Here is a 27,902-nt window from a genome sequence, read left to right on the forward strand (position 1 = left end):
TGTGAAGACATACATTAGGGACTGGCGATGGGGTGGTAACAACTTTTCAAAAGAATACCAGTAAAATCTGGTCTACTTGCTTTGCTTTTAAACTTGTTATTTAATGTGCCCTCAGCTGTGTATGAGGCAAGGAATTCAGTATACCTGTTGCAGGACTCCTTGCAGCTGCTGAGTTAGCCTACTTCCCCAGCTCAGGAAATGGGATTTTTTTTTTTCATTTTATTCTTTTTTCTTCTGCCATATTGAACAAACTGCTTAGTCTTTTTGTACTGTATCCCTTCTGTAACATCAAGACAATAGCTTGAGAAATAGCTGTGGGGAATATAAAATAAATGTAATAGATACAATTGTTCTGAATGTTCTAAGGAGGAAAACAGCATTGGGTTTAGGGGGGAAAAAAGGCAGCAAATAAGTTTCAGGGTAAACAATAAATATTGCTGTGCATTTGAAAATGCACAAAGAATTACTTATAATTTTTTTCTGCTCAGGGTTGTCAGAGTGATAAAGACACATAAATTATATTTCTAAGGAACTATTCCAACTCCCAGTGAAGTTCTATAATGCTCATGGACAACTTTAATCGTTACTGAAAAGCAAACCATTCTGGGATAGACGATAGCATGTTTTGAATGCAAAGTAGTACAGCTAATGAAGAGAGTTGTGAGCCAACACAGACATTAATTTTATAACCTGGAGGAATACCTTTTAGTAGCTGCAATAATCTCTCTCTTGTATGGTTAATCCAGCCCACAATTTCTGAACTGTAGCTAGTAAAACAGAAGAACTTGTACTTTTGGTGTGGAGAAAACAAATTTGATTTTACTTATATATTTTATCCCATAACTATCAAAGTTTGTGTGTGAATGTATTTTGCAACACTGGCACTTGTCTCACCTTGGGCTGCCTTTTAATAATGAAGTAGAAATTTCTCTTTCACCTTTTACTTGTACTCTATTCTGCAAGTTGCTTAACTTTGGCAAAAGTGGGTTTGTGCATTGACAGTATTGTATTTGGCCCATTAATTCATTTAAACTGGACCTTATGACATGATACCTTTTCAGTTAATTAAAGCCCACTTTGGTTGTTTTCTCTGGGTCCCCTCCTTTATCTGCATGTATTTTGCTTTGTAATATCTGGATTAAATCTCCCAAAGCAAATGGAGAAAATTGGTTTTTCTTTTTTGCTTCTGAGTGATTCTTAGGCATGTACTGTGAAAAAAAACGTTAGTTTTGTTTGTTTTATGGCGTTAGTTCTCCTGAAGCTATTAGTTAAGTGGGGAAAATATAATTGGATGGAATTCATCATTTTTCAGCTGATGTAAATGTGACAAGGATGAGAACAATGGATGGATTTTATTTATGATATATGTAACATTTTCCAGTAATACTTGGAAGAAGTTGCCAAACCTTGCCTTTTTTTAATTTTTTTATTTTTAACAAAAAAAACCACTTTGTTTTGGCAGTAATACAGTATGTATATTGAAGATGAGACACTGTAGTGGGGTGGTGGAGCTCTTGTGCCATAACCCTCATCATTTACATTGTGTTCCTTTATACTCAGCCGTACTTTTTCAGGTGGTGCTGCTTGATTGAATTGGGCAATTTCTGTAGATTTTTTTTTTTTTTTTATTTCATCATGTGTTAGTATTCATCACATTGTTGATTTTAAACTGCCAAAAGTAATATCTTGGTTTACTCTTTTGTTTTAAGTGTGGGCAATACATAATGGGATAATTGAATGAGCAATGTATTGCATAAATGCTAACTATTACTCTTTTTCCCTTGCGAATATTTTTGGACTAATTTTAGGGGGCACACCTTACCCTGGATGGATATAAAAGACTTTAAGAAATTGGTTGAGGCTTCCTGACTAATAGGCTGATGATTCCATTGCATAGTTCTGGCATATGTCAGATTATCACAGAAACTACTTGTAGAATGAGCTTGCAGTTTGTGGTCAGAACCACACGCGCTTGTTTGCAAGCCATGTGAATAATGAGAATGTTATTTTGCTCTTGACATAATACTCTTGATGCTGGGATTTGTATGATGGCGAGTACACACACACACAAACACACACACACACACATATGTTTGTTTATGTGTTTGTTTTTGTTAAACAGGTTCTATACAGTTCGCTACAGAGAAAAGGATAAAGACAAGAAATGGGTTTTTCAGCTTTGCCCAGTTACAGAGACCGTGGTGGACAATCTGAAGCCAAACACACTTTATGAATTTGGAGTTAAAGACAACATAGAGGATAGTATTTGGAGCAAGACTTTCAATCACAAGACAGTTCTGTCTAGTAAGTATTTAGCAATAATTAATAGATACCCAGTTTGACAGCTTTTCTTTTGCTATCATAATACTATTTAAAGTAAATTAGTGATCAATTTTTCCTTGTTTGGATTCCATGCCTATGCCCCTAACGAATTGTTTTAGGAATCGGTGAAACTAGGAATAGTATGTATTTGAAAAACTACCACCTACTCTTTTGACAAGTGCTCTCTTCTCTTTGCAAATAATAGGGGATCTGCTGCAGATTGACACAACTGTAATAATGATTGGTTTAGATACATGTAACATCTTGTTTGTGTATTGTTACACCTCTGATTGGTTTCCAAGCTTTCTTCTTTGGCCTTGCATAGTAAGATCAGAGCTAATTTGAGTTGATGGAAAGCACTATTCTTGCTTGAATCTTATTTTATATCTGCTTGTAAGTGCAAGCTGGTTAAAAGCTAGACAGAGCCTGTCCTATCCAGCATGCATCACAATGGGCCCCATATTTAGTAGCAATAAGTAAAAACTGAATTTTGACTTAGAACTGGATTCTCTTCAGTTTAAAATAAGTAAATAACTAAAAAGAGCCTTTTATCATTCTGCTGAAAAATTCAGATTGAAGTTAATTTTTGATCAAGGAATTTTACAAATGGTGTTTGTGCCTATGCTCTGGTAATCTCTCATGTTTCACAGAATTACAGAATGGTTGAGGTTGAAAGGGAGCTCTGGAGATCATCTAAGTCCAACCCCCATGCTCAAGCAGGGTCACCTAGAGCACGTTGCACAGGATCGCGTCCAGGCGGCTTTTGAGTGTCTTCACAGATGGAGACTCCACAACCTCTCTGGGCAACCTGCTCCAGTGCTCAGTCATTCTCACAGTGAAGAAGTTTTTCCTCATATTCAGATGGAACTTCTTGTGTTTCAGTTTGTGCCCGTTGCCTCTTGTCCTGTCACTGGGCACCACTGAAAAGAGTCTGGCCCCATCCTCTTGACACCCTCCCTTCAGATACTTATACACATTCATAAGATCCCCCCCCTCAGCCTTCTCTTCTCCAGGCTGAACAGGCCCAGCTCTCTCAGCCTTTCCTCATAGGGGAGATGCTCCAGTCCCCTAATCATCTTCATAGCCCTCCACTGGCCTCTCTCCAGTAGTGCCACATCTCTCTTGTACTGGGGAGCCCAGAATTGGACACAGAACTCCAGATGTGGCCTCACCAGGGCTGAGTAGAGGGGGAGGATCACCTCTCTCGACCTGCTGGCAACACTCTTCCTGATGCACCCCAGAATACCATTGGCCTTCTTGGCCACAAGGGCACATTGCTGGCTCATGGTCAACTTGGTGTCCAGCAGGACTCCCAGGTCCTTCTCCACAGAGCAGCTTTCCAGCAGGTCAACCCCCAACCTGTACTGGTGCCTGGGGTTATTCCTCCCCAGGTGCAGGACCCTGCACTTCCCTTTGTTGAACTTCATGAGGTTCCTCTCCACCCACCTCTCCAGCCTGTCCAGGTCTCTCTGAATGGCAGCACAGCCCTCTAGTGTATCAGCCACTCCTCCCAGTTTTGTCTCATAAGCAAACTTGCTGAGGGTGCACTCTGTCCCTTCACCCAGGTCATTGATGAAGAAGTTCAACAAGACTGGACCCAGTACCTGACCCCTTTCCATCACAGAAGTCTATCAGATTGGTTAAGCATGATTTCCCCTTGGTGAAGCCATGCTGACTACTTTTGATCACCTTCTTATCTTCCACATGCTTAGAGATGACATCCAGGATGAGCTGCTCCATCACCTTTCCAGGGATGCAGGTGAGGCTGACTGGCCTGTAGTTTCCTGGGTCCTCCTTCTGGCCCTTTTTGAAGACTGGAGTGAGATTGGCTTTTTTCCAGTCCTCAGGCACCTCTCCTGTTCTCCATGTCCTTTCAAAGATGATGGAGAGTGGCCTAGCAATAACACCCACCAGCTCCCTCAGCACTTGTGGGTGCATCCCATCGGGGCCCATGGATTTGTGGGTGTCAAGTTTTCTTAATTGATCTCTAATCCGATCCTCCTCAACCAAGGGAAAGTCTTCCTTTCTCCAGACTTTCTCTGTGGTCTCCGGGGTCTGGGATTCCTGAGGGCTGGTCTTAGCAGTAAAGACTGAAGCAAAGAAGGCATTCAGTAACTCTGCCTTCTCTGCATCCTTCATCACCAGGGCACCCACCCCGTTCAGCAAAGGGCCCACATTTTCCCTAGTCTTCCTCTTGCTGCTGATGTATTTGAAGAAGCCCTTCTTGTTGTCCTTGACATCCCTTGCCAGATTTAATTCCAAATGGGCCTTAGCCTTCCTCGTTGCATCCCTGCATACTCTGACAACATTCCTATATTCCTCCCAAGTGGTCTGTCCCCCTTTCCACATTCTGTATACTTCCTTCTTCTCGTTGAGTTTTGCCAAGAGCTCCTTGCTCATCCACACAGTTCTCCTGCCCCCTTTGCTTGACTTCTTACTCATAGGGATGCACCGCTCTTGAGCTTGGAGGAAGTGATGCTTGAATATTAACCAACTCTCTTGGATCTCCCTTCCTTCTGAGGCCCTAACTCATGGGATTCCTCCAAGTAGGTCCCCGAAGAGGCCAAAGTTTGCTCTGCTGAAGTCCAGGGTTGCGATCCTGCTTATTGCCCTGCTTCCTCCTCGCAGGATCCTGAACTCTACTATCTCATGGTCACTGCAGCCAAGGCTGCCCCTGACCTTCACATCTTCAACCAGTCCTTCTTTGTTTGTTAGTACGACATCCAACAGCACACCTCTCCTCGTTGGCTCCTCCACCACCTGTGTCAAAAAGTTGTCATCAATGCTCTGCAGGAACCTCCAGGACTGTTTGTGCCTAGCTGTGTTGTCTTTCCAGCAGATATCGGGGTGGTTGAAGTCCCCCATGAGAACCAGGGCCTGGGATCGTGAGGCTACTTCCAGCTGTCTGTAGAAGGCCTCATCAACTTCCTCTTCCTGATCAGGTGGCCTGTAGTAAACACCCACAACAGTGTCACCCATGCTAGCCTGCCCTTTGATCCTTACCCATAAGCTCTCGACTCGCTCTTCATCCACCCCTAGGCACAGCTCAATACATTCCAGTTGCTCTCTCACATAAAGAGCAACTCCATCACCTCACCTTCCTGGCCTGTCTTTCCTAAAAAGCACGTAGCCATCTATGACAGCACTCCATATGTATGCTATTGTTTGAATTTTCATGGAGACAGCATATAGCATCTCCAGCTGTTCTCAGTCATATTTCAAGATTTTTTCTCCAAAGCCACAGGGCAGTGTGCAGGCAAAGTGGCACCAAAGCAATCATTGAAAAAGCCACATACTGCTCAAAAGATTACTGCTGTCATGGAGGAATTCTCTCTTATGAGAGAGGCTTAACAGACTTTGTCCAGTCTGATTTATTTTCCTTGAACATTTACATAAAGAAATTTCTGAGCAAGATGTTTATCAGAAGATAATGTAAATTTTTATCCTCAGTATTTTGAGCTTGACTGGAAAAATGAAGAATGGGAGGTCTCGTAAGAGAGCCCTATTCATGTGAGATTTCTGAAATTTGGGTTGGACCTCAGTTTCAAGCTATAGCCAAGTTACACAGCTCAGTATACTCAGGATGAGGGAGGGGAGCTGTAGGTCGGCTTGTAACACTGCAAAAGCCCTCATACTGTGTAAATATTGCTGGCCTGCAACATGAATTAGAATGCTGTAACTTTAAAGTACCTGCCCAGTCCCCTTAGAGTCGTTGAAGCAGTCCAGAATAATGCCCTTGTTATACTGTGAGCTTAAAATGGAGAGTGGTGGTGGTCTTTTCCTGTGCCTATCCCATAAAAGGAAACATTGCTTCAGAGCACTAAGTAAAACCTACCGAATGGCAATTTTTCCCAGATTTTAAACATTTTCTAGGAGACTGTAGAGCAAGTGATAGAATATGTTCGAACACCTAGAGGGGATAAAGAGTGCATAGTATTTATAATTTAATATTGTGTTCAAGATAGTATGATTAAAATGTGTCCACTGACATCAAATTTGTTGTTCTGTAAATCATGTATTTCTAAATAATATTCTTATGGACATCATACTTTTTTATATGCCAGAGGAATCATTCTTGTGAGTTGTGAAAACAGAATGAATTGGCTTGAAAGATACTTTCTTGTCAGAGTTTATATTCTTTTCAGATGAGATTTCTTTTTTCAAGAACATAAACTTGTATGTTTAGTAGGTTCCACTGCAGCAACTAAATACTGGGGGCTTGCTATTTCCCTTTATGTCTACATTCTGTAATCCCAAAATAGTAAGCATTTTCTGGTTATGGTCCAAAGAACACCTTCTGGACAACATAATCCTTCAAGGAAAGGGCTAACCATCCAAACACAGTTTTTAGTTCACAGCTCAGTGAGATGACGGGATGTAAAAAGTGTGACAGATGATCAAACAAATATTTGCTTAAAATAGATCATTATTTGTCATTGTCCAGAGATTAATTTCTTGGAGGTCACAAATTAAATTGCTATCCAGCCCATTAAGCAGATAATGGGCTGGTTGTAAACAGAATGAACACTTAATTCATGTGCAGTTACATATTTGGAAAAAACAAGTTTTAACAAAGATATTGTGCCATGAATATTATGAATAGCCTGGCAGATTAGAAAAGACCTAGTGAAATAACGCTCAATGAAAGAAAGCAGCAAAGGAAAACAGTCAACTGTATAAAAGATTACTCACTTCCCATTCATCTTTATTAGTTTTATAGATAATCAATAAGTGCTATGATTCTTCTGAAAGGCAAAAACCACTACTCCAGATCCACTTTCTAATAAAATATTTGTAGTTTATAGAATCCAAAATTCTTTTAGAGAGTAAAAAAGAAAAATAAAAGTAGTATATAATGACCAGTAAATCGGTGATGTTTGCAGAAGCATGAAGTCAGCGTGAGCTTTGTCAGTTTTCCCTTGTCTTCAGGCCAGTAACAGGTCCTGTTCCTGAGAAATACCAAGCACTTTGAAAAATCTTTCATGAGAGCCTGTCAACCTAAATGTCTCTCAATTGAAAGTTCTTTACAGCTGATTTTTTTTTTCTGTTGTTTGCTCATTTTGGCAAGAATAGGGAGGAAATATATCAACATTTACTTTGATTTTTGTTTATGGGCCTGTCAACTTGAAAGGAGTGGAATAGTGTCCAGATGGAAGATGTAAACAAAGTTTGAAGCATCGTATTAGAACATAACATTGTGGAGGTGGGGGAAAGGGTCTGTTACTCCTTTGCGTTTACAGCTCTGTCACAAGAAGCTTGGGAGACTAAGAAGCTTCAGTAGCTGCCATGGCACACCTGGAAAAGCCTAAGGAGAAAAAGGGGAGAGTCAAATCCTTGAGTTACTTTGGTCATCTTTGAAACAAAGGAAACCATGTCAGAGCCAGAGAGAAGTGATATGCGTGTTTTGTATTACTGGTGCTAAGTGCGTATTTTTTTCGTAAAGGTGAGCTTAGACAGCAAAACTATTGGAGAGCTTAAAACATGCTGTTTTCAACCAGTACCTGTTAGTGGTACCAGCTTGACAGACTGGGTTGCAGAAATTCCTCTTCTTTCAAGTTTCTTTGTTGTAGATCAGCTTTTTCGGTTATATTAATTTTATTAAAGAATTATCTTAGGCACCTCTGACTTAGGAAATCCCAAAGACCACTTCAACTCTATTACCCCCAGTGGTAGAACAAAAAGAATACACTTGATTTCCTCCCTATCAATACAGGAAGAAGAGACTTTGCAGATTAATGAAATAAAAAAAGATCTGGAGAAACAGGACCAAATAAAACTGCTACAGAGTGTATTCTTATACCTTATTATTAAGTCTGCTTACTTTTTTAGCTATTGAAAAAGCTATTTACAATAACTGAATAAGCTTGTTTTGCTTTTCTTTGAACAAAACAAAAAGTAATTTCATGTATTTATTTCTCTTTCTATCAAATCAGATAAAAAAGTAAATGGACAACTCCAGAATATGTACAAGTTGGTACCTAATGCCCAAACACAGGTATGCAAAAATAGTCTATTATTCTTGATAAGAGATTTGTATTTTGTATGGTCAATTTTTTTCTTCCCTATTAGAGTAAATGAGAAAGAGATTATGGCCACAGCTCCCCAATACCAGAAATTTGTTAAATCTGAGACTAAATACTTGTACAGAGAAGTGTTTGTATGTATGTATTGATGAAATGATTGAGAGCTGTAGCTGAGATGACCAGACCTACTGTTTCTGAGTTAAAAAAGATGAAGCTGATAGTTTCAATATGTGGATTCTAAATGTCAAAATTTGCTTATTCTTTTCATCTTGTAGTAGTCAGATTTGCTTACCTGTGATACTTGTGCTGTTTAGATAATTTTCTGTAGTCAAGACTGTCCTTGAAGAGAATCCATTTTGCGATAGCATAGGGCTGTTTTTTCTCAGAGGGATCTTTTCTATATTCAGGTCATCTGAAATCATTAGTCTTCCTATGGAATTCAGTAGTAGTTCTCTCATATGAAGGAAGCGTTTGCAGAACCAGAGGGGGCTGGAAAGGGCATCTTAGTTTGCTTATCAAGCTTGACAGGAAATTCATTAAATCTTTGCAGGTGGCAACCTAGAATTTCTAACAGTTTCATTAAAGCATTTGAAGATTTTTGTCAAAAATAAACACCAATATTTATTCATTTCCTCATTTCTTTTTCTCATCTGGTATTTGTGATAACAGCTACCAAGCAAGCATGGGTGGGATTCACAGATTCATAGATTCACGTATATAAATACTTTTTACTTCCAAGAGCTGAAACAAAAATGAAGGAATGGTAGATTGAACCTGTTAGTAGACTAGTTCTAATACAGTGGAAAATTATTCATGACTCCTGAGCATTGCCTTCTCTTATATGGGATTCAATTGCTTTCTCCATGTTTCTTTTCCTTACTTTTTGTTCAAAATGCAAGTTTCAGCGGTTAATCTTCTGGGGTTTGTTTGTTTGTTTGTTTTTAAGGTACTATTCATGAGATAGACTATGGAAGAACTTCCCAAGAAAAGTTGTAGGAATCCTTGTTACTTCAGCCATTTAAAAGTGTTAGCTCATGAGTGATTATTTTAAAGAAACAATCCACTGGTCTGTTCTTCTGTCTGTTCTGTTCTGTCTGATTTTTCAATTTTTTTCATAGTAGGAAATGGTCATGCATGTTTTTTCATTGTGCATACTTAATTTTGTACAATATTGTAAACTGTCTGTAATATTGACCTGGAAATCCTTCAGGAATCAAACCACAGTCTATGCATTTTCTTCTTGGAGGAAGAATTAGGTATTAATTTAGGACAGTAATACTTTAACTATAGCATTACATGCAGAATTAGAGCAGTAAAAATTGTGCCACAGTTATTGGAAATGTAGTAATGTTTCCCATTGAGGAGAAAATGTTTTACCTGTGAGTACTACACAGCCAGTTGGTTGGATATTCAGGAAGGTACTCATCTCATCATGTTGTTGATGAAGACACATCTACTGTTCTTCCCATTGGTCCTGTAATCTCAAGCTGTCTTTGAAGTTGTATGTGGCAGCCCAAGACCAGGTAATTCATTCTGGCATCCAGGGTGCAACCTCGGTTCTTTTCTAAACCTGCTAGCAAGCCCTGTATGCCAAGACCTTAACTCTGCTGCGCCAGCTTTGTGACACCAAGGATTCCATTTATGCGAGAGAAGTCCTGAGAAAGTGAGCTAAAATAGTTTTCCAAATATTTGCACAGCTTAAGCACGTTAGGAGGACTGGGGCCAACATTTAGTCTTTTTAGTCAGCTTCCCAGGGTTTAGCTCCAGAGCAGTAGTGCTCTATTGCCCTCCACAGAAGTATCATGAAAATATTCTATAGAAGTTTATTCTAAAAGTTCTCTTACCATTCTCACTTCAGCATTGCAAAAAGCCATAAAACAAAGACTGGGAAGCAGATAACAGCCAGCCCTTAAGTTTACGGTATTACTTCAGTTTCCACAGTACTAGGTGGAGTATGTTTTGGTGATGCAGTTGCATCATCAGTGCAAAGTCAGAATGAGCATTATTTAGGCCAAACGTTGTTTGTGCCATATTTTGCTCCAAAGACTGGCTTACATCAGCTTTGTTCTAACTTCTTCTTCATAAGGACACGTTTTAAAGGCTGTGTATTAAAGGAACATTACTAGTCCATCTAGTCTTTCTGCCCTTTCAACACCAGTCCCATATCGGCTTGTGTTTCTTTTGGCAGTTTCATCCAGTATTTAAAAAAAAAAAAAAAAAAGGAGCACTCTGGGGATGGTCATTCTTTTTCCCTTTGTAAAGAATGGGTGGTGGTAGGGTGGAGAGTGTGCAATAGGAATTAATTTCCTCTTCTGTCTGATTAGGTTACTGCAGTTTCATAACATCAGTCTGAAAGGTGGAGTCCTCTTTGATTTTTTTTTTTTTTTCTCCAGCCAAAGAGCAGCTTCTATTATTTGTTAAACTCCAGAGGAAAAAATGGCTGCTCTTTAAAAGCTTGATCAGTCCAGGTTTACTGTAACGCTTCCTTGAGGAGTCTCTCTTTTGTATGTTAGTTATTTGTGGCTTTTTTTGGTATTGGAATTCAAGAAAGAAGGAAAAATATAAGTGTCTCTGCAAGTAATGTTGCCATATACCTTTTGACAAAACGTCTGAGAAGTGCAGTCCTTTATACAATTTGCCCTAGGTGCATGGTCAAAAGTAAAGATTTGATACAGCTTACATCTCTACATTTTGACTGATGTTAAGCAGTACCTTATTTGCCATCATCCTTCTTTTACTGAGATGCCACAGTCACTTTAATAACTAGTGCTCCTAACCTCTGTGTGCTTTGTATTCTCTGTCTGGAAAACACAGTTTACACATCCATTCCTACAGATGATGTGTTCATGTTTTTGAAGTGGTTTGATCAAGTAGTAAGTTTTAGTGGACATAAAAATATCTGTATTAGGTGCTTTTTAGAGACTAAGAATGACAGGATTGACAGCATGGTGTTAGATTTCAAGTGCAGCAGTTGCAGATAGGTGCAGATGAACAGTGTAAGTACAGCAACTGCAGTACACATGGATTTCATGTCAGTAATTTTGACTGAGAAGCTAAATTTTGAAGTTTTGGTCAGCCATTGTTGTTCAACAAAGAACGGATGCTCTTGTCAATATGAGAACGTTTTACTAGTAAAAGGACCAATAATAATTATAATTTGAAGCTTTGCACTGGAGCTACATGAGTGCTCGGTAAGACTTGAGGGCTGCTTATTTAAGTAGAAGGACTCCTGATGAGAAATCTAACAAAATGGGCAGCTTCTTCTGATATCTGGATTTCATCCCACCTGTTAGTCACCTAAATACCAGCTCTAGAGTTACTTCAGAAGCTGAACATCTGAAACATTTTCTTCAGTAGAATGCAAAATAGAATGATAAGCCTTACTACTAATAAAGAAAAATGAGCAGTAAGAAAGGAAAATAATTTTATATTCTTTATAAATGACAATGAATGAAACCTACTCTTAATTTCAAACCATGTTGATACCAATGCAAAGTTGTTACTCAGGGACAGACAGTAATAGCTTTCATATAATAAACAGCTACCTTCCCTTGTATTTTAGGATTCTTGGTATCCAAGGATACCCTTGGTATTTTAGGATCCTGTCAGTGCAGCCAGATGGTCTGCAAATGTGATGACTAGCTCTGGGGCCCCACCATTCATCTTATTTTCCACCAAATCATAATCTTAAGATTATGAATTGATCTATGAATATGATAGGGAGAGGCTGGTTAGGACTCCATGGCACAAGCATTTGTGACAATGGATGGTCTTCTGAAGAGAACTCCTGCAGCTGTAAAGCTGATCAAAAATAGAAAAAAGGACAAGCCATAGCTGATAATTTGATATTCCAGGAATTGCAAAGGACCCAGGCGCTCTGAGACACTGACTCATTTGGCAGAATACATTAATGTATCTTCATAGGAGTTCATTCTCATGGTCCCAGGCAGGGGCTGTAGGCAGTCTATTCTGCCTGTTGGTACAAATCATCTAGTTACAGCTAAACCCCGTCTATGTCCATCTGCTTCCCAGACTGCCAGGAATGCTCAAAATATGAGAAGCAGTGTGTAGAATTAAGAGAAAAGAGATGGCAATCTGCAGGTATAAAAAAAAATTCCAGACAAAATAACATGCTTTGTCTCATAACAAATATACAAAACCAGGAGTACTATAAAAGTCTGTAGTGTATTAATGTAACTTTTTTACATTCATACTCTATTCTTCATTTTCATTTAAATATCTCTGTAAATTGCTAGTGAAAGGCTATGACACTATGCAATCATTTTCACCTATTAGGCATTGTACCTGTGCATAAATATGCTCATAAATATGCAGGATATTCACTGTGCTGTACTGTACAATATAAATATTCATCTACTTTCTTGATAACATTTACATAAGAAGACATATCACTTGAAAAATATTGACATTATTCCTTTACATTTTTATGTTTCGTTCATTGTAATTTGAGTACTCTGTCAACCATTCATTTTCCCTTTGAAACAGGTTTTTTGTTGTTTTGGGGGTTTGTTGTTGTTGTTGTTGTTTTTGGATAGCATTTCTCAAGCCTGAGCTTGATGGTATAGGTTGATCAAAAAAATGTTAAAACAAAAAATGTGTTCCACAAGTGGGTCTCAAATGGCATCTTAAGAATTTGATGCTGAATTTTCATGCAAATGTTTTTTCCTATAAAGTAGACCAGATACAATGAAGTGCAAAAGAAACATTAACTGGTTCTGCCTTGAAAGTGGAGTATGTTTAACACAGAAAGGAAATTACTGAGTTCTTGTCATTCTTGTAACTCAGATATAACTAAAAAAAATTCCACTTTGTAACGCATTTAGCATTCCTATACTAGTGGCATTAACTTTTTCCAACTCCCCTTCCGGTCATTGTGTTACTGGTCTTTTGAAAGTTGTTTCTAATACCTGCATGTGGTAGTCAATACTGAAATACGATTTTAGAGATTTGCTGTTTTCTTCATTCTAAGAAATGTGGGGTCTGCTCACATGCTCCTTATTTTCAACATTGTCAAAACACTGGTAAGGATTAATATTTGGGCACAAACTAATCTGGGTCGAAGACAAGCGAACAGCAGAAAAGAGCAAGTATTTAGAGTAGAAGCGTGAGAAGAGTGTGGGTGGCTGGCCAATTATATCATGGAAGCAGTTTCACCAAATATGACTCTAAGTTAATCCACTTTAAGCAGACTGTGCACCCAAGAGTGATGATAGTTTACAAATGTACACCTGGTTCTGGAATAGTTTGTGTTGTAAAAATACTGTTTCTGAGAGTAAAATTTTATCTTGTAACCAAATTTGTAATTGCATGTGTTTCAGATGTTTTATTCTAGTTAAATGTCAGTGTTTCTTAGTTTTCTGGCCTACTCCCCGGTGAGTGCTCAAGAGATTCTTAAAAGAAGAAAGGATTGGGGATTCCTAAGCCATCAAATATTGTGTTTTTATGGAGCAAAATAACTTCCTTGAGCCAAATGAAGGAGATAGATAGATAAAATGCTTTATTACTATTCTAGCCCATGGGAGTTGAAGCAATAGCGTAACCTTCAGTGACTGGGGCCAGAGCCATATCCAGTGTTAACTTGGGGCAGGCGAGGAACTGGATTGGAGCCTTCTGTTTTTGTTAGTAGGAAAGTTGAATTACTATTATGGCAGTTATTCCAATGCTTTTTTTTTTCTTTGGTCTTCCTTCAGCTTACTCTAAGAGATAATAAGAAGTTAGTCCCTGTCACAATAATCAAACAAGGTAATTTTTTTTTTTTCAACTGATTCATATGTTCTGCAAGAGCAAAGCAAGTACTTAAATTTAATAGAAAACACAGTATTCTGACTGATAAGAATGTTATGAGACTTTCCTTTTAAAATAAGAAGGACCTTACAAAACATCATTTTCCTTAATTACAAATACTATTAAGCTATTATCCATCTGTGTTAATAAAATAAGATACTAAGCTGCAATTTAAACAATGACTTAGCTGAGCTATTGAATGGATACCAGTCAGTTCCAATTTCTGCTTGTGTATGTTCTTTTGCTTCAATTGGATTGTCCAGGTATGTTGATCTCCCAGCTGTGAATAACTTAATACTCAAGTATGAAAAGAAGCATCTATTTTGAAGACACATGAATGGCAGGGAAATGAGATGGGTTGGAGCTGGCCATGAGTTAACATAAGCAGAGAATGTCATTTTTCACCAAGGGTATCAACCTGGTATGCTAGGGGAAAGAAGAGATGCATGGTTAAGAGATGATGTAGAAAAAACACAGTTTGCAGTCTTAAACTAAATGTAAATATAGAAAAGATAAGGATGGTGTCCTCATCTCTAAGTATTAAATTGAGGGAAGATTTTCAAAATGCTGAGGCTTGTCTCAGTGTGATTTTGTTTCCCCGTTTCAGGTTTTTTTAAATGATTTTCTAATATGCCTGTGTTGTTTCCACAGTTATTCAAAATCGGACGCTGTCAAAGACTCCAGATAGTTCTTCTCTGCCAGGAGCAATATTAGGTGACTAGAAGATACTTTTATTATCTTTTTATCCTCTTTGGATGAAAATTAGAATTGTGTAAATACCTTTCATTTTTTTGCTCTTGATAGTTCTTTCCTTACATAGCAAGCGATATTTTGCATCTTAGTTCAGACTGTATTTGTTTATGGTGGTACAGATAATTCAGGGATGATGCAGTCTAAGGGAAACAGGATGGCTTTATTGCTAAAGAAGATATTGTTACTCTTTGAGCTAAGAAGTTCTTTCATACCTGTCTTTTTTTATTTTCTGAATTATTAAAATACTACCTCATATCATCTACAGACATGAACCTGTACTGACAATTAGGCTCTAGTAATGTATGTTATATATCTCAGGGCATTACTGTTTCTCTCAAGCCATTCAGTTCCATGCTTTCTGTTCTCATGTGACCTGCAGGAATATATAGCGTTGGTTTAGAACAGGAAAATGGGCAAACATCTATTATATAGTGCTTAGTGTCATGAACTAATACTCTGCCTGAAATATATAAGAAAGGCTCACTGCATCATGCATCTTGTGAGAAATTTATTCCTAGATTCAGGAAGGTGTTTAACCCTTTTTATATGGAACTACTTTGCATAGCTTAGAATTTGGTATAAGTTGCTTGATGTGAGTTTTAATATATTGACCAGAATTAAACAAATACTTATGAACCATATGGTTGGTGTTAGTTCTTCTGAGCACACCAGATAGAATGCCCCAGCATCTGTGATACTATAGTATTCCAGGGTCATGTGCTCTAGTATTTAATTGTTTTACATTCTGCTTAATAGTGAAACGGTGCTAATACAGGGAGTGTTATAAAGGGGAAACAGCAGCAAATGGGATTAATAATTACTAAATAGAACTAACTCATTTCCTAGATACTCAGGCTAAACTCCCGATGGTTCAGCAGTAGTTGCTCACATATCTAGTAGTGCAGATTGTGTATTGATCATCCCTTCTTGAATTCATGGCTCACTCACCTTTCTGTGTAGTGCACCTTGTTGTTCCAGGTCTCAATGCAACTCAACAGAAACTTCCTCCTCCCCTGACAATAGACAACCTATCTCAAGCATCCAAGAAAAAAATGGGTAAGCAGAAATGAACTAAGCTCATATTGTTTGTGAACAGTATCAGAAGTGTAATGGTGTGAGAATGTATATACAAGGAGAAAAGTCCCTTTTTTTCCTCTTTTACTTTTCTTTTTGCACTTAATTAATGTTTAGTTTGGAATTAGACAAGTTGGTAGAAATTCACTTACTTTAAAAATCTGAACCCTTAAAAACTGGGTCAAATTTTTTTCCTTTCTTATTTCTGCTTTGTCTGCTCCATTGCTGGTCATGACACATTCTCAGACTGGTTTGCTTTGCTGCACTTGTTCCTGTTAAGACAATGTGTGTGTGTCAGAGTGGAGATACACAGTACACGGATATGTTTGAATGAACTGAGGCTGAATTCCTTAAAAATTAGTATCTGGAATGAGGAGGTATTTACCAGCATTTGACAAGCGAAGGCTGTTAGTATCAACTGTGGCTACTGAAAAATAAAGCTAAACAGGAAAACTTAATTGCAGTATTTGTTACAGAGCATGATTGAATCATGATAATAGAGTTCATCACATTGCTAACTTGATAACTGGTGCTTCTTTGAACAATAAACAGTAACGAACAAGGAGATTATTATTATTATTAGCCTGGTTTTAATATGTATATGATGTGCAAGTAACAAACAAAGGTGCCATTAAAAGTCAGTAAACGATATTTTGACAAGTCTGTTTGCAATACCGCTTCCTTTTAGAAAACCATATTATGAAACCTCCAGTTTTAGTTTTGGACTACAGTATCTAGAACTTGTTTGTTTGTTTTAGTTTTCTATCAGTAAAATTACACCTCTCTGCAAGAAAACAATGTTGTGTTTTAAAACAGGTCATTAGGCTCAGGAATGCATACAGTAAAGATAGTAGAACATGACTGAGCATAAGATGGGGAAAATGCAAAGGTAGTCTCAGTTGTTCCAGAGGCGTCCAACTTCCTTCAGATGGCTGAGTGCAGAACTTGCACTCCTAAATATAGATGCTCTGCTTTGTCAGAGCAGACAGTGTGATGGCAGTTTGGAGGCACTCTGTGTGGCAGAGATTACACAAACAGCTTTCTGAAAATAACTAGGGTAGACAAGTGATGTTCTGTTTTGTTTTGGTCCGTTTACTATGTGTTCCTTACCAGAGAATATCAAGTACATGGGTGTATACTCAGGGGACTGATGGATTTTAGAGGAGTGTAAAACAGGCAAGAGTCATTGCTTGGAAAGCAAAAATACTCTGACAAATAATTTAAATGTATAAAATAATTGACAAAAAGAAGTGAGTTTTCTTTCATATGATCCAAATATATATAAATGTCCTTCACTAATGTCTGAGAACAATGTGTGTCTATAATAAAATTCAATAAAACTTATGCTGTGTGTGAAGTTATGACTTTCTGATGTATTGCAACTGCTCTAATTTTGTGTTATTTAGGAAAGTCAAAATAATGCACCACAGGATATCATATTTATTGAATTCTCTAAGTAGTTCTTTTCTGTTTACTTAGTCAAAAACTTGCTAGGTTTTTTTTTAAAGTAGTAATCCTAAAAAAAAACAGAAGAGATTTCACCGCACCGTATCAATTGCCTTTTTCATTAGTGAACAAAAACCAACCATTATTCATGTCAAAGGTAATTAATTTTCTCTATATCCACTACCAAAGCATTACTACCCCTCTGTATTTCAAACTAAATTCCTTTTAACAAATTAAATCCCATGATGCCCACTGCTGCTTTTATACAAATACAGCAAGCTTTGGACTAGAAGGCTGTTGTCCTATCACTGTAAATTGACAGATATAATGTGAAGGAAAATAAGGACATGATTGGTGTATTTGGAGATTTATTTAAATAGGTAGTTCTATATTACATCTTTGAATTTTGAAAAGCCTTATTACTGTTAATGCTGAAATACTAGACAAATTAAAAACACTGAAAACCATTTTGCACTGTGAAACTAATGACTGAGAAGGCATTAAATTCCTTACTGTAAATGTTATTTTGAAAGAACCTCACTATGAGCAAAACAATAACAAAAACGCATGCATGTTTAAGATAGCTAGACAGATGCTTGTACTGGGTGTGCAGCGAGAAGTTCATTGATTCTAAAAGGTATTTAGCTTTCCACATTTACCCATGTTGGTTTACTTTGGCAAACTGAAGTGAGACAGAAATAAATCTGTAGTGGAACAGAGCAGATGCAGCTTTGCTATTACTCTCTAACCTCTTTGTCCCTTTAGCTAAGAATGAAACTCGAGCATGGCCTGCTGAATCCAAAACACCAGAAGTTCAAGAAATCTCCCCACAGTCTCTGCCAGGTAATGAGAATTCTATTTTTAGAAACCTTGCTGAATATCTTTGCCAAATAATATGAAAACTAAAGTTAAATCAGTCTTTGTTACTTAATCTGCAGTTGAGGGTAGTAGTTGGAAGGCAGAAGCATAATGTAGCTGAATTAGTAGCTCTGAGTGGTACATGGAATTGGAATGTGGATAAAAATCTGAATCTGATTTTGGAGCAAAGTTCCAAATGCTCCAATGGCTAAGTTGGTAAAAACACTTTGAATTAGAATCATACCTTTGTGGGCTGCTAGATTCCTTGAAATTGTGAAAAATGGTGAACGAAAAGTCTCCCTGTGATGCACCTTGAACTTCTGACTTTCATAAAATAGCAAAGGAGGAAATTAGGAGTAAGAACTTTATGCAGAATGCCTAAGTGAGATTAAGATGGAATAGTTACAGTTTTGGCTCTGTTTTAGAAGTGCAGGTGATGACAGCATGAAGTTCCATTTAAGTTCACTTCTGAACACATTAATCTTGACCTCACTCTCTCTGTGGATTTACTGGTCCTATTAAAGTGAGTGGGGGCTGTTCACATACATGGGAAAGCAATACAGAATTTGATCCTAGATTCATATTCAGAGTTACATGTTTGTCAAATTTATGTAAACTTGTATATTTGGAAAGCTGAAGGTTTTTTTATCATCTACTTGTGTCTGAGGAAATACTACTTATTTAAGAGGGTATATTCAGATGCTAATTTCTTAAACTGTTTAAAATACATGAGATAACATTTTAAATCTCCCAAGGTTTACTACCTTCTTTTGCTTAAGAAACAAGTTAGTGTAACATAAGTAGACTCTTTTTCCAAGTTGTATGTCAAGTATAGCCCTATATTTTAACATTTGCAATCTGAACAAGAAATGGTTGGAGAAAACTATGTTTTTCAGAGTTAAATAATGAAGAGTTATTTTCCATTTTGTAGTCTATAGACCCAAATTCCTGATTTTTCTCTTTCCTCTATTCATTTTCTTTAGTCTGGTCTTTATGCTATAACTGAGAAAAGTATTGATTCTGCTGTCATTAGAGACAATAACAAAGCTTTTGCCAACTTCACTGCTGTCATCCCACCATTTCTTTATTTTCAGTCCTCCCCTCCCTTGGCATAAATTTCCATGGAAAGGCTGTTTAGTGAGCTCTTTCTTGCTTCATTTTTGCCAGGCTTGGTACAGTGTTTTCCACTTAAAAATAATTTACTCTTAACACAACAACAGAAATTTGTAATGGCCTTTTTTTCGCTCTTTAAAATACTGTCTAACATTCTTCAAACTACTACTACATTTTTCTCTCAGTTAAATCAGGTGTAAGCCTTTTATTAACTTTACAGGGAAATTGGAGCCGGCCAACAGTTAAAAATATCAGTTCATTTGTCTAGGACATGGAAAAAAAATTTTTTTTTTTTTTGAAAGAGCAAGTTATTTCTTTATGTAAAGGATTGTGCCAAAAATTTATCAGTAGTAGATTTGTGAAGTAGACAATAGGCTTGAAATGAAAAGTACTACCTGTGAATCCAAACTAGGTTTAATGTTCAATAGGAATAAAGCCTTTGTTGCCACGCTTGCCAAGCTCTGTTCTTTCTGTCCTGCTTTCTGGCCTCTGTTTGCCTTTGGAGGGCTTCATGTTGTGCTCGTGTGGGACTGAGAAGGAATGAGATTATTGTTGCCATCAGAATATGCAAATTCCAGTGGAGGAGGAAGAGAGGAACATGAATGAGAGAATTCACTGTCAGGAGAAGTTAGAGGAAAAATAGTTTAAGAAATGTTGCCTGTAATTTTCCTGTAATTTAGCTTCTAATGCCTAACCTTTTGCTTCCTGTATCTATTTTTGCAAAAATGTCTGCTGTTTCTTTACTTCATCCCTACAACATTCTGTGCAAGAACAGCAGAGCCTGGTTTCTTTTATCCCAATTGTAGGCATGCTTTTTCTTCTTCAAATTACTCAGCTAACTTGGCTGCCAGGAAACATGCTTCCTATGAAAAGTAAACCAGCTGACCTCTAAAAAGAGAGCTTACTGAATTCTAAATGTTTGTATTTGCTGCTGCTTTTTTTTTCATGGTTATATTTCAGCAATAAGAAATGGTAGCTTTTGAAGTACTTCTGAGGAGGACAGGTTCATTCTTTATTATCTTTCTAGATCTCTTATGGATGAACTTTCTCCCACAAGTTTCACAGAGATAAGTTGCGTTAGCTTCTCTATAGAACTAAATCCCTCTTCCATTGATGCTAGTAGCAGCACTGCCATTGACTTCAATAGAAGTTGAATTTGGTCCTAATAATGCAGCATATTTGCTGATTTCAGCTTTTGTGACACTGAAAAAATCTCCAAACCAGAAAATAGTATAATGTTTATAACCTTAGTAGCGACTCTATTAGTATTTAGAATTGGAAAACAGCATCTTATCTTCAAGAAATGAAATAATAAGCTTAGAAACCACCTGTTATGTTTTTGAATGAAGCATGCTTAGTACATTGTGGAAAAAGTACGGAGAAAGCATGCTGGAAAAGCAAAAATAACTCCTTCTGTTGTAGCTCAAAATGAAAGCAATCTTTTATTAAACTAAAATACTAAAACTTATATTGATGCTGACCACCAATATTAAAGATCTCCTCTAGAAATCACCATGTGCTAAATGTTATGTTATTTACTCTATGGAAGGAATTAGTGCTCTTAACACATTCAAGGCTGAGGCCTTATCATCCTCTGTTTCATATGAATAAGCTTTTCCATTTTGTAACCTGAGATTACTAATTGCTTTTTCTTTATGATTGATTAACCCCTATGGGGCCTCCAACAGGATGGAAGAAAAAAAAAAACCCAAACTGATCTTGGCTTATATGCCTTAGAAATTAAATGGTATGTGTAACAACTGAAAGAGTATATTTATGCTCTAGCTTATTAAAATACGGTTAGTGATTCAGTTTAGGTACGCTGAATGATTGTTCAATAAACTGCCCATGCTTTACTCTGATTTAGAAATAGAAGAAAGAATAAAATCAAAAAGCGTATTGTATTGTTTTCTATTGTTTTTACTAGAGCTAAGGGAAGAGCTAAGGTATTATAGGTGAATCTTTTATTCTTTTCCTGCTAATTTTTGCATTAGAAAGATTAAAAAAACAGAATCCAGGGAAAATATTTGTATATACACTTTGTGAAAGTATGGATCTTGTTTGTAACAAATTTGGGAAGCTGTCACAGAAGCAGTTTGAGCTGCTGATCTTAGTGTTACTCTTTGTGACTTATATTTTCCTGTTGTCTATGTAAAACTGCAACAAAATAAATGCAAAACATCATACGGACTTCACAGCTGAAACCAAAATGAGCAATCAAATTAATGATAATGGAGCTGAACTACTGCAAGTGGCATAAAATGATGTCAGAGAAGAACAGCAGGCTGTGGGCAGTGGTTAAGCAAAAGCTCAGAGGGATTCAAAATTAAATCAAGGTTCTTTTTTCTAGCTGAAACTGAGAAAAACAACGGACCTGAGGAATTTAAATCGACACCTAAACCTGAATTGGCGCAAACTCAAAGCATACTGGGTAACTAATTTTACTGCTTTTTACTTTCTATATAAACTAAGTGCTTTTTTCCCCTCCAGCAGAATTTTCTACTATTTGCTCCATCACCTTAGTAGCAAGCTGCTGCAGAGGAAGTCCTAATTAGAATTTACTGGTTCTCATTGAGTTTCCAGCAACTTACTTGTATATATGAAGTGTAATGCACAACGCATCTAGCTCCAACAGTGCTGTGGCCGTTACATGTGTGATTATTCCTCTCAGACTGGGTGATTCAATCTTTTTTTTTTTACCCAAAGTAATGCTTTCTGTCTTTTCTAGGTGATCTGAATGACTGATAATGTCAGTAACAGGAACCTCAGTGACTGAATTGAAATAATGAGTGTTGCTTTCTGTCTTTTCTAGGTGATCTGAATGACTGATAATGTCAGTAACAGGAACCTCAGTGACTGAATTGAAATAATGAGTGTCTTGATTTTTTTTTTTTTAATGACAGTTTCATTTAGGTAGCATGAACAGTGATGTAAAAAGAAAGTATGATATTGTATGGGTCATGATCTTTGTATTTGTCCTAGAGACAAAAGGGCTCTAGTGATTTTTTTCATAGAACTGTCTTATAATGGAAAATTTGTTATCTTCGTAAGAAGTTTTATTAACATTATTTGTTTTGTGGTTTGGAGCGGTATCCACATTCTTCTTGCATTCAGAATTCTGAATTCTCCAGTGTTGATTTAGTTGCCTATATTGTAACCTCAAAACCATGCAAAATTATGAACGTGAACCTAAGCTTGAGGTTATTTTTTTAAATTTTGGTTACATTTTCTAAAGCCCAGATGACATAAATGTGGGATGATGTATGATAAAGAAAAAGATTGTGAGCATTTGTCAACATCAAAATACAGATACACCACATGAAGAGGACACTTAATGCTTTTTCATAAAAATATTTTTAAATATTCCTGTTGATTCATGTCAATATCATACTCTCTCTTTTGTCTTGTTTTCACTTACAGTTGCAAGCAGGTTTCCAGAATTTACTAAAGCTAAAACATCTCTCCCTCTTCAAAACCCCTGGGGAATATTGGGTGGGTAATAGTGACTTTTTTCCCAGTTCATTTCAATCAAATTTTTAGTCTTCTTTTTTTTTTTTTTTTTTTTTAAAAGCAAGGTCCACCTTCCTGGTTTTGTGCCATCCTTTTTAAAATGAAAATATGAAATTTAATCAAGATGGATCTCAGTTTAACTCCAGTCTAGGTGGACATAGTTGTTGATGGATGTTCATTACCAATTTCCTCTGTTTGCTGGTTCTTATATTGTGATTAGAGAAAACTGAGATTTGATTTATATTCCACACACTGTTTTATATGACAAATTTAAAGGACTTTTTCTAACTTGGAACTTTTTTTTTCCTTCTTTTTTTTTTTTTAATATTGTTGGTTTCAGTGATGAATGGTTTAAGCAAAATATAGTTCCATGCTGTGTCTTGTAATGTTCTTCATCAAATAAAGCCTTGATTATTTCTTTTATCATAGCTTCTAATGAAATACAGCCACTTCCTCCTGGATCCAGAATCTCTGATGCTCCAAAAAGTCCACTGACAGAACTTGGTAATAACTTTGTTTGTAAATTTGAGTAAACCTCGGTGACATATTATTTGATTCTTTTGTTAGTTCTGTGGCTGGTAGGTCAAAACACTTCAACTGCAATAATACAGTTCTACGTGTAAAATATGACAGCCCTTAGTGTTTTCTTCACAAAATTTGTAAGTTTTTCCTTTCATTCTAAGTCTGGTTTTGTTCTGTTGTAGTGACAGGATGCTCCAGATTAATGCTTCATTAAAAAAATAGCTAGTGAAGATGCACAGGCTACCCTTCAGCTGTGGAATGATGATGGCAACTTACACTTAGCTAAAACCTGCACTCTTGGTTTTGAAATTTTCTTGGAGGTATCCCTATCTGCTTCTGAGATTGCATGTGTTTCACAGCTGAAGTCCTGTTCCATTCAGCATTAATTCTGTGAATTTTCATGCAGTTTGCTAAATACTTGTATATTTGGTTAAGATAGGGCCATAATTTGTACACACTGCTGTGGTTTAAGTATTCAGAAATGTTTGTTTAATTCTGGTTTCATGAGTTTTCTGGTGATTAACTTTGGGACACTTTAGAAAGGCCTGATATTTGAGAGAGTATTGCACCGCTCCCCCTTCCAAAATAGTTTCTACCTGTGCCATTATGGATTGTGACTTTGTTTTCGCCTCTTCTCTAGAGTTAGGTACAGTTCACTTGTGAGTGACCTTGGGTCAATATGGGTTTATATTTCAGTAAATTTTAGTCAAGCAGTTATCATGTAGTAGTACTGTTTTTAGACCACATATATTTATTTAACTCAGTCTGCCAAATTTTGAGATCATTCCAGGAACAGCTCTTACTTCTTGAAGTGTGTATTTGAACCAAGTAGAAGCTGAGAATGATATGCACAGTTTGTTCATGATTTGTTTTAATTTTTGACAGCTCTTGTCTGGATATGCTTGAGGGGATGAGGACATCTCTTTGTTTCCACTGTAGTAAAAGATGGTTGGTTAAATAGTTAGAAGCAATATTGGAGCAAGAAAGACATTCAGTGATTTAAGAACATATTTGATAGAAATGTAGCTGAAAACCTGAAAATCATTAGGGATAGGAAAAAGCTTTGCTTTGTGCTGGGTTATAAAAATTAAATCCTACCTTTGTCTCAGTGGTAGAAAATATTACAATAGTTATGGTAAAATACATGTTTCATTTGAGTATTTCAGGGTGAATTTGTTCTGATTTTTTTCTATTCCTGCTAAATAGTTCCAGTTAGCAAAAAGTGGGATTTAATTATGCGAGGCTGGACCCTGCTGCCAGGTCCGCTAGACCGTCTGCTCCCAGGGAAGGCAGGGCTGAAGTCAGGGATGTTCCATGAGAGGGGGGTTTATACATAGGTGATTTCTCTGCACTGTGCCTCTGCATGCTTTGATTGCCTCCTGTCTATGTGATTAAAACACCGGAGTTCTAATTTAGAATACTGCAACTTTTGAGCATCTTTCTTGTGAATCTTAAGTGTTTCATTTGTGATCCCATTCTTTCTCTGATGAAATACGTGGGAAAACGTTCATTATAATCCAAATAACCAATGCCTGTAACAGTCATCATGATGCAACATTCCTCCTCAGTATAGTATCTGAAGTATTCTTACTGGCAAATATCTTCTGAGACTTGTTTTGTTACAGCTTTTTAAAGATTGTGTCTGTGGTAAAGAACCTTTAGATTAGTCATAGCTAGAAGGTGTTACATAGCTCCTAAAATCATCAGAGAAAGCAAAATTTAGTTTCTGAAGATTGTGTCTGACCTGTATTCTGCCATAGTTCCCCAGAATTTTTTTTTTCTTATTTATTTTTGCATCTAGATTATACCAGAGGGAGACATCCCCTTTAATTTATAAACTTCTGGGTGGTCAGTGTGCTTTGTGTTCCAAGCTTTTTGAAAAGATAGCTTTGTTAACATGGCTACAGAGTGTTCTAATGCCTTTGGGAGATCTCTCATAGTTCTTACTGCGTGTAAGTGGAATTAATGAAAGCTCTTGTTGCCCAATACTGTGACTCATATGGCTTTCGCTTGTATTGTTTTCTTCTCTGTTGAAATCAGGATAGTAACCTGGGATCATATTTGCTAATGCAATAAGTCTGATTGAAGTTAGATTGGAAAGCAGAGCCAACATAGGAAACAAAAGCCTGCTCACTCGTTAGCTTATATTTATGTTGTATACATTAAAAATGAACCCTACACCTAGCTGTTTGAGTATTTTTTCTCTAAATCTTAAGCATTCAGAGAAATTCAGTTTTAAAATTCTGGTATTACTGCTTTTCAAAAAATCACATCTTATTAAAAAGCAGTTAGAAAAATAGATGGAATTTTCTCTTTTAAATTTATTATAACCTAAATAGGCATAAGTGATAAGTGCACATATATTTACTGGAAAGAAAGGTACATACTTGCCTTTACACACAGTTGAATTTTAATAGGACCTGTTTCTCAGCAGTAGAATGCTAGTGCAAAACCTGCCCTGGGTGGAAATTTGTTCATGGTGGCCTTCAGGTGACAATGCCCATTCCATCTTGAGTCCCTGTTTTCACTAAAGCACACTTCGGGTTATCCATACTTTGAAGTCGAAGGTCTTCATTAAGGCATAACAAACAAAAGATGCTCTTTATTCACTTCCATGATTATTTCTCTGACTTCACCTGTTACTACACCTTTTCCCATTACACCTTCCTTTAAAATAATTACACATAATGTAATAGTAACAGTTTTATGTAGAGTTGCAAGTGCTGTGAAGATTGAATGTATTTGTATTGGGGTTGCAGCTGCTTTGCTGTGGAGAAAAACCTCTTAAGTAGTGTGAATCAAACCTGATTAGATAATGTATGCCATAGTTTGAATAGAATAAAACTTGACTGAAAGAAGGAAGTTTCAAACCAAACAAAAGCTTGCTATTTCCAGTTAGAACTAAATTTCATACCGCTTGCATGGAGAGTGTCTGCCTTGATACCTTAAGATTTTTTCTCATGTTTGCTCTTAGCTACTCAGAATCCGGCCTTGAAATCCATATATCTCCCTCCTGTGGAAACCAGAGACATGGAGATGGGTAATCAGCAGATTATTTACATGATTTTTTCCATTATTTCATTATCACTTAGATTTGCAAAAGATAATTTTAAGATCTGCTCAAGAATCTTGGCTACCCACACTCGCACAGAGCTGCTTGTTCAACCATTTTGTGTCTGTGTGATCATCTGAAAAATATTTTTGCTACTGGCTTAAAAACTGACTGCTAAAAGACAGTGTTGTCATATCTCATCATTAGCTCATTTGTTCTTGTATAGCTGCATTTTGTATCCTAGAAATCTTAATAAGTTGTAATTCCTTGCTGATAAGAATTCTTTCAGGCATGCGGATCTCAAATTTCAAGGCCAGTGGACTGTATCGCAAGCCATCATCTCTGTTGTCATGACACAGTTGTCTCCAAGCTGACTTTCAGGCCATCTGCCGTCTTGCTTAACTTTGCTTTAGCATCATCTTAAATTGCACAGTCTTCACTAAGCTGTTTGGTGCTAACCCATTCAGTCACAAGTCTCTCAGCATTTTAAGCTCAGATTCTTTTTTCAGCTTTTGATGAAACACAGCCTATTTCTTCAAGATCCAAAACATCTGGCACCACAGAAGTGCAACCAACCAAATCTGGTAATGATTTCTCATGAGATTAACTCTCTTGTCAGTTGGGAATTTTCAGAAGAGACATAGTGCCTTTCATTAAACAGTTTGTTCAGGTTGACATAAATGAAGAATAACTGCAGATATGGAAGTACTATATCAAATAAGATGTTTCTTTATGACATTTGGTATGAAATATTGTGCTAGTGGGGGATTTTTTCCATAATAGATTTGACTACAGCATGTAATTCTTAGCTTAAAAAATGTATCTGACCTACTTGTATTTATAGATGAGGAAACTTTCACATAAGAGCTAGATATTTAAGCTGGGGCCACTGACAGTTATCCAAAAGAAAAAAATTACCTAAGATGAGAGCCAGCTGGAAAGATTTCATTTCGTTAGCATGCTGATAATGTAATGCTTGATGCTCTTGTTTTTTAAAGGAAGTTTATTTTTGAAGGAAATCCATTATTAAAGGCAAGATTGATTAGAAATGTCAGCCATTCACATGTCTGACAAAAGACAGTTTATATGTTTCACTTAGTACAGTTCCTGCTTTGTCATTCTTTCTCCTTCTCCAGTTGCAGCACCAGGATATTCTACTGCATGATCCTTGGACTCTAGACAAAAATTCCAGATAGTCCCAGTCTGCTAATTTTTGTTTGTGATTTGTTCTCCTTCTTTGAGCTGCTTTGTCTTCCTCTTTTTTTAACTTTTTTTTTTTTTTACTTTTTTTTTGTGATTCTTCTAACAGTTGTGGCTATCAGTTGCATTATGTGTCTTTGTATTAATGCATGTTTTCTGGGGGGAAAAACAATTAAGTCACAGTTACTGTACATTTTGGTCTACTTTTTTGCAGGATGTAATGT

The 27,902-nt window shown here is 36.9% G+C and overlaps 1 protein-coding gene across 18 annotated transcripts in view; it reads left to right on the plus strand.

Annotated features, from left to right (window-relative positions):
- ABI3BP (ABI family member 3 binding protein) overlaps positions 1 to 27,902 on the plus strand; it is a 180,318-nt gene that overhangs the window by 48,837 nt on the left and 103,579 nt on the right. For 16 of the 18 annotated variants that reach the window (XM_067301251.1, XM_067301112.1, XM_067301129.1 and 13 more), the window contains 10 exons: positions 2,123 to 2,304; positions 8,256 to 8,317; positions 14,057 to 14,108; positions 14,802 to 14,864; positions 15,864 to 15,959; positions 18,189 to 18,266; positions 21,745 to 21,825; positions 23,334 to 23,408; positions 26,401 to 26,466; positions 26,988 to 27,062. In XM_067301251.1, coding sequence (XP_067157352.1) covers positions 2,123 to 2,304; positions 8,256 to 8,317; positions 14,057 to 14,108; positions 14,802 to 14,864; positions 15,864 to 15,959; positions 18,189 to 18,266; positions 21,745 to 21,825; positions 23,334 to 23,408; positions 26,401 to 26,466; positions 26,988 to 27,062 — 830 coding nt within the window. The remainder of the gene's footprint in view (positions 1 to 2,122; positions 2,305 to 8,255; positions 8,318 to 14,056; positions 14,109 to 14,801; positions 14,865 to 15,863; positions 15,960 to 18,188; positions 18,267 to 21,744; positions 21,826 to 23,333; positions 23,409 to 26,400; positions 26,467 to 26,987; positions 27,063 to 27,902) is intronic. The other 2 variants (XM_067301202.1, XM_067301225.1) reach the window with 2 other exon arrangements.

The sequence above is a fragment of the Apteryx mantelli genome, chromosome 1, assembly GCF_036417845.1.
Source record: "Apteryx mantelli isolate bAptMan1 chromosome 1, bAptMan1.hap1, whole genome shotgun sequence".
NCBI classification, from domain to species: Eukaryota; Metazoa; Chordata; class Aves; order Apterygiformes; family Apterygidae; genus Apteryx; species Apteryx mantelli.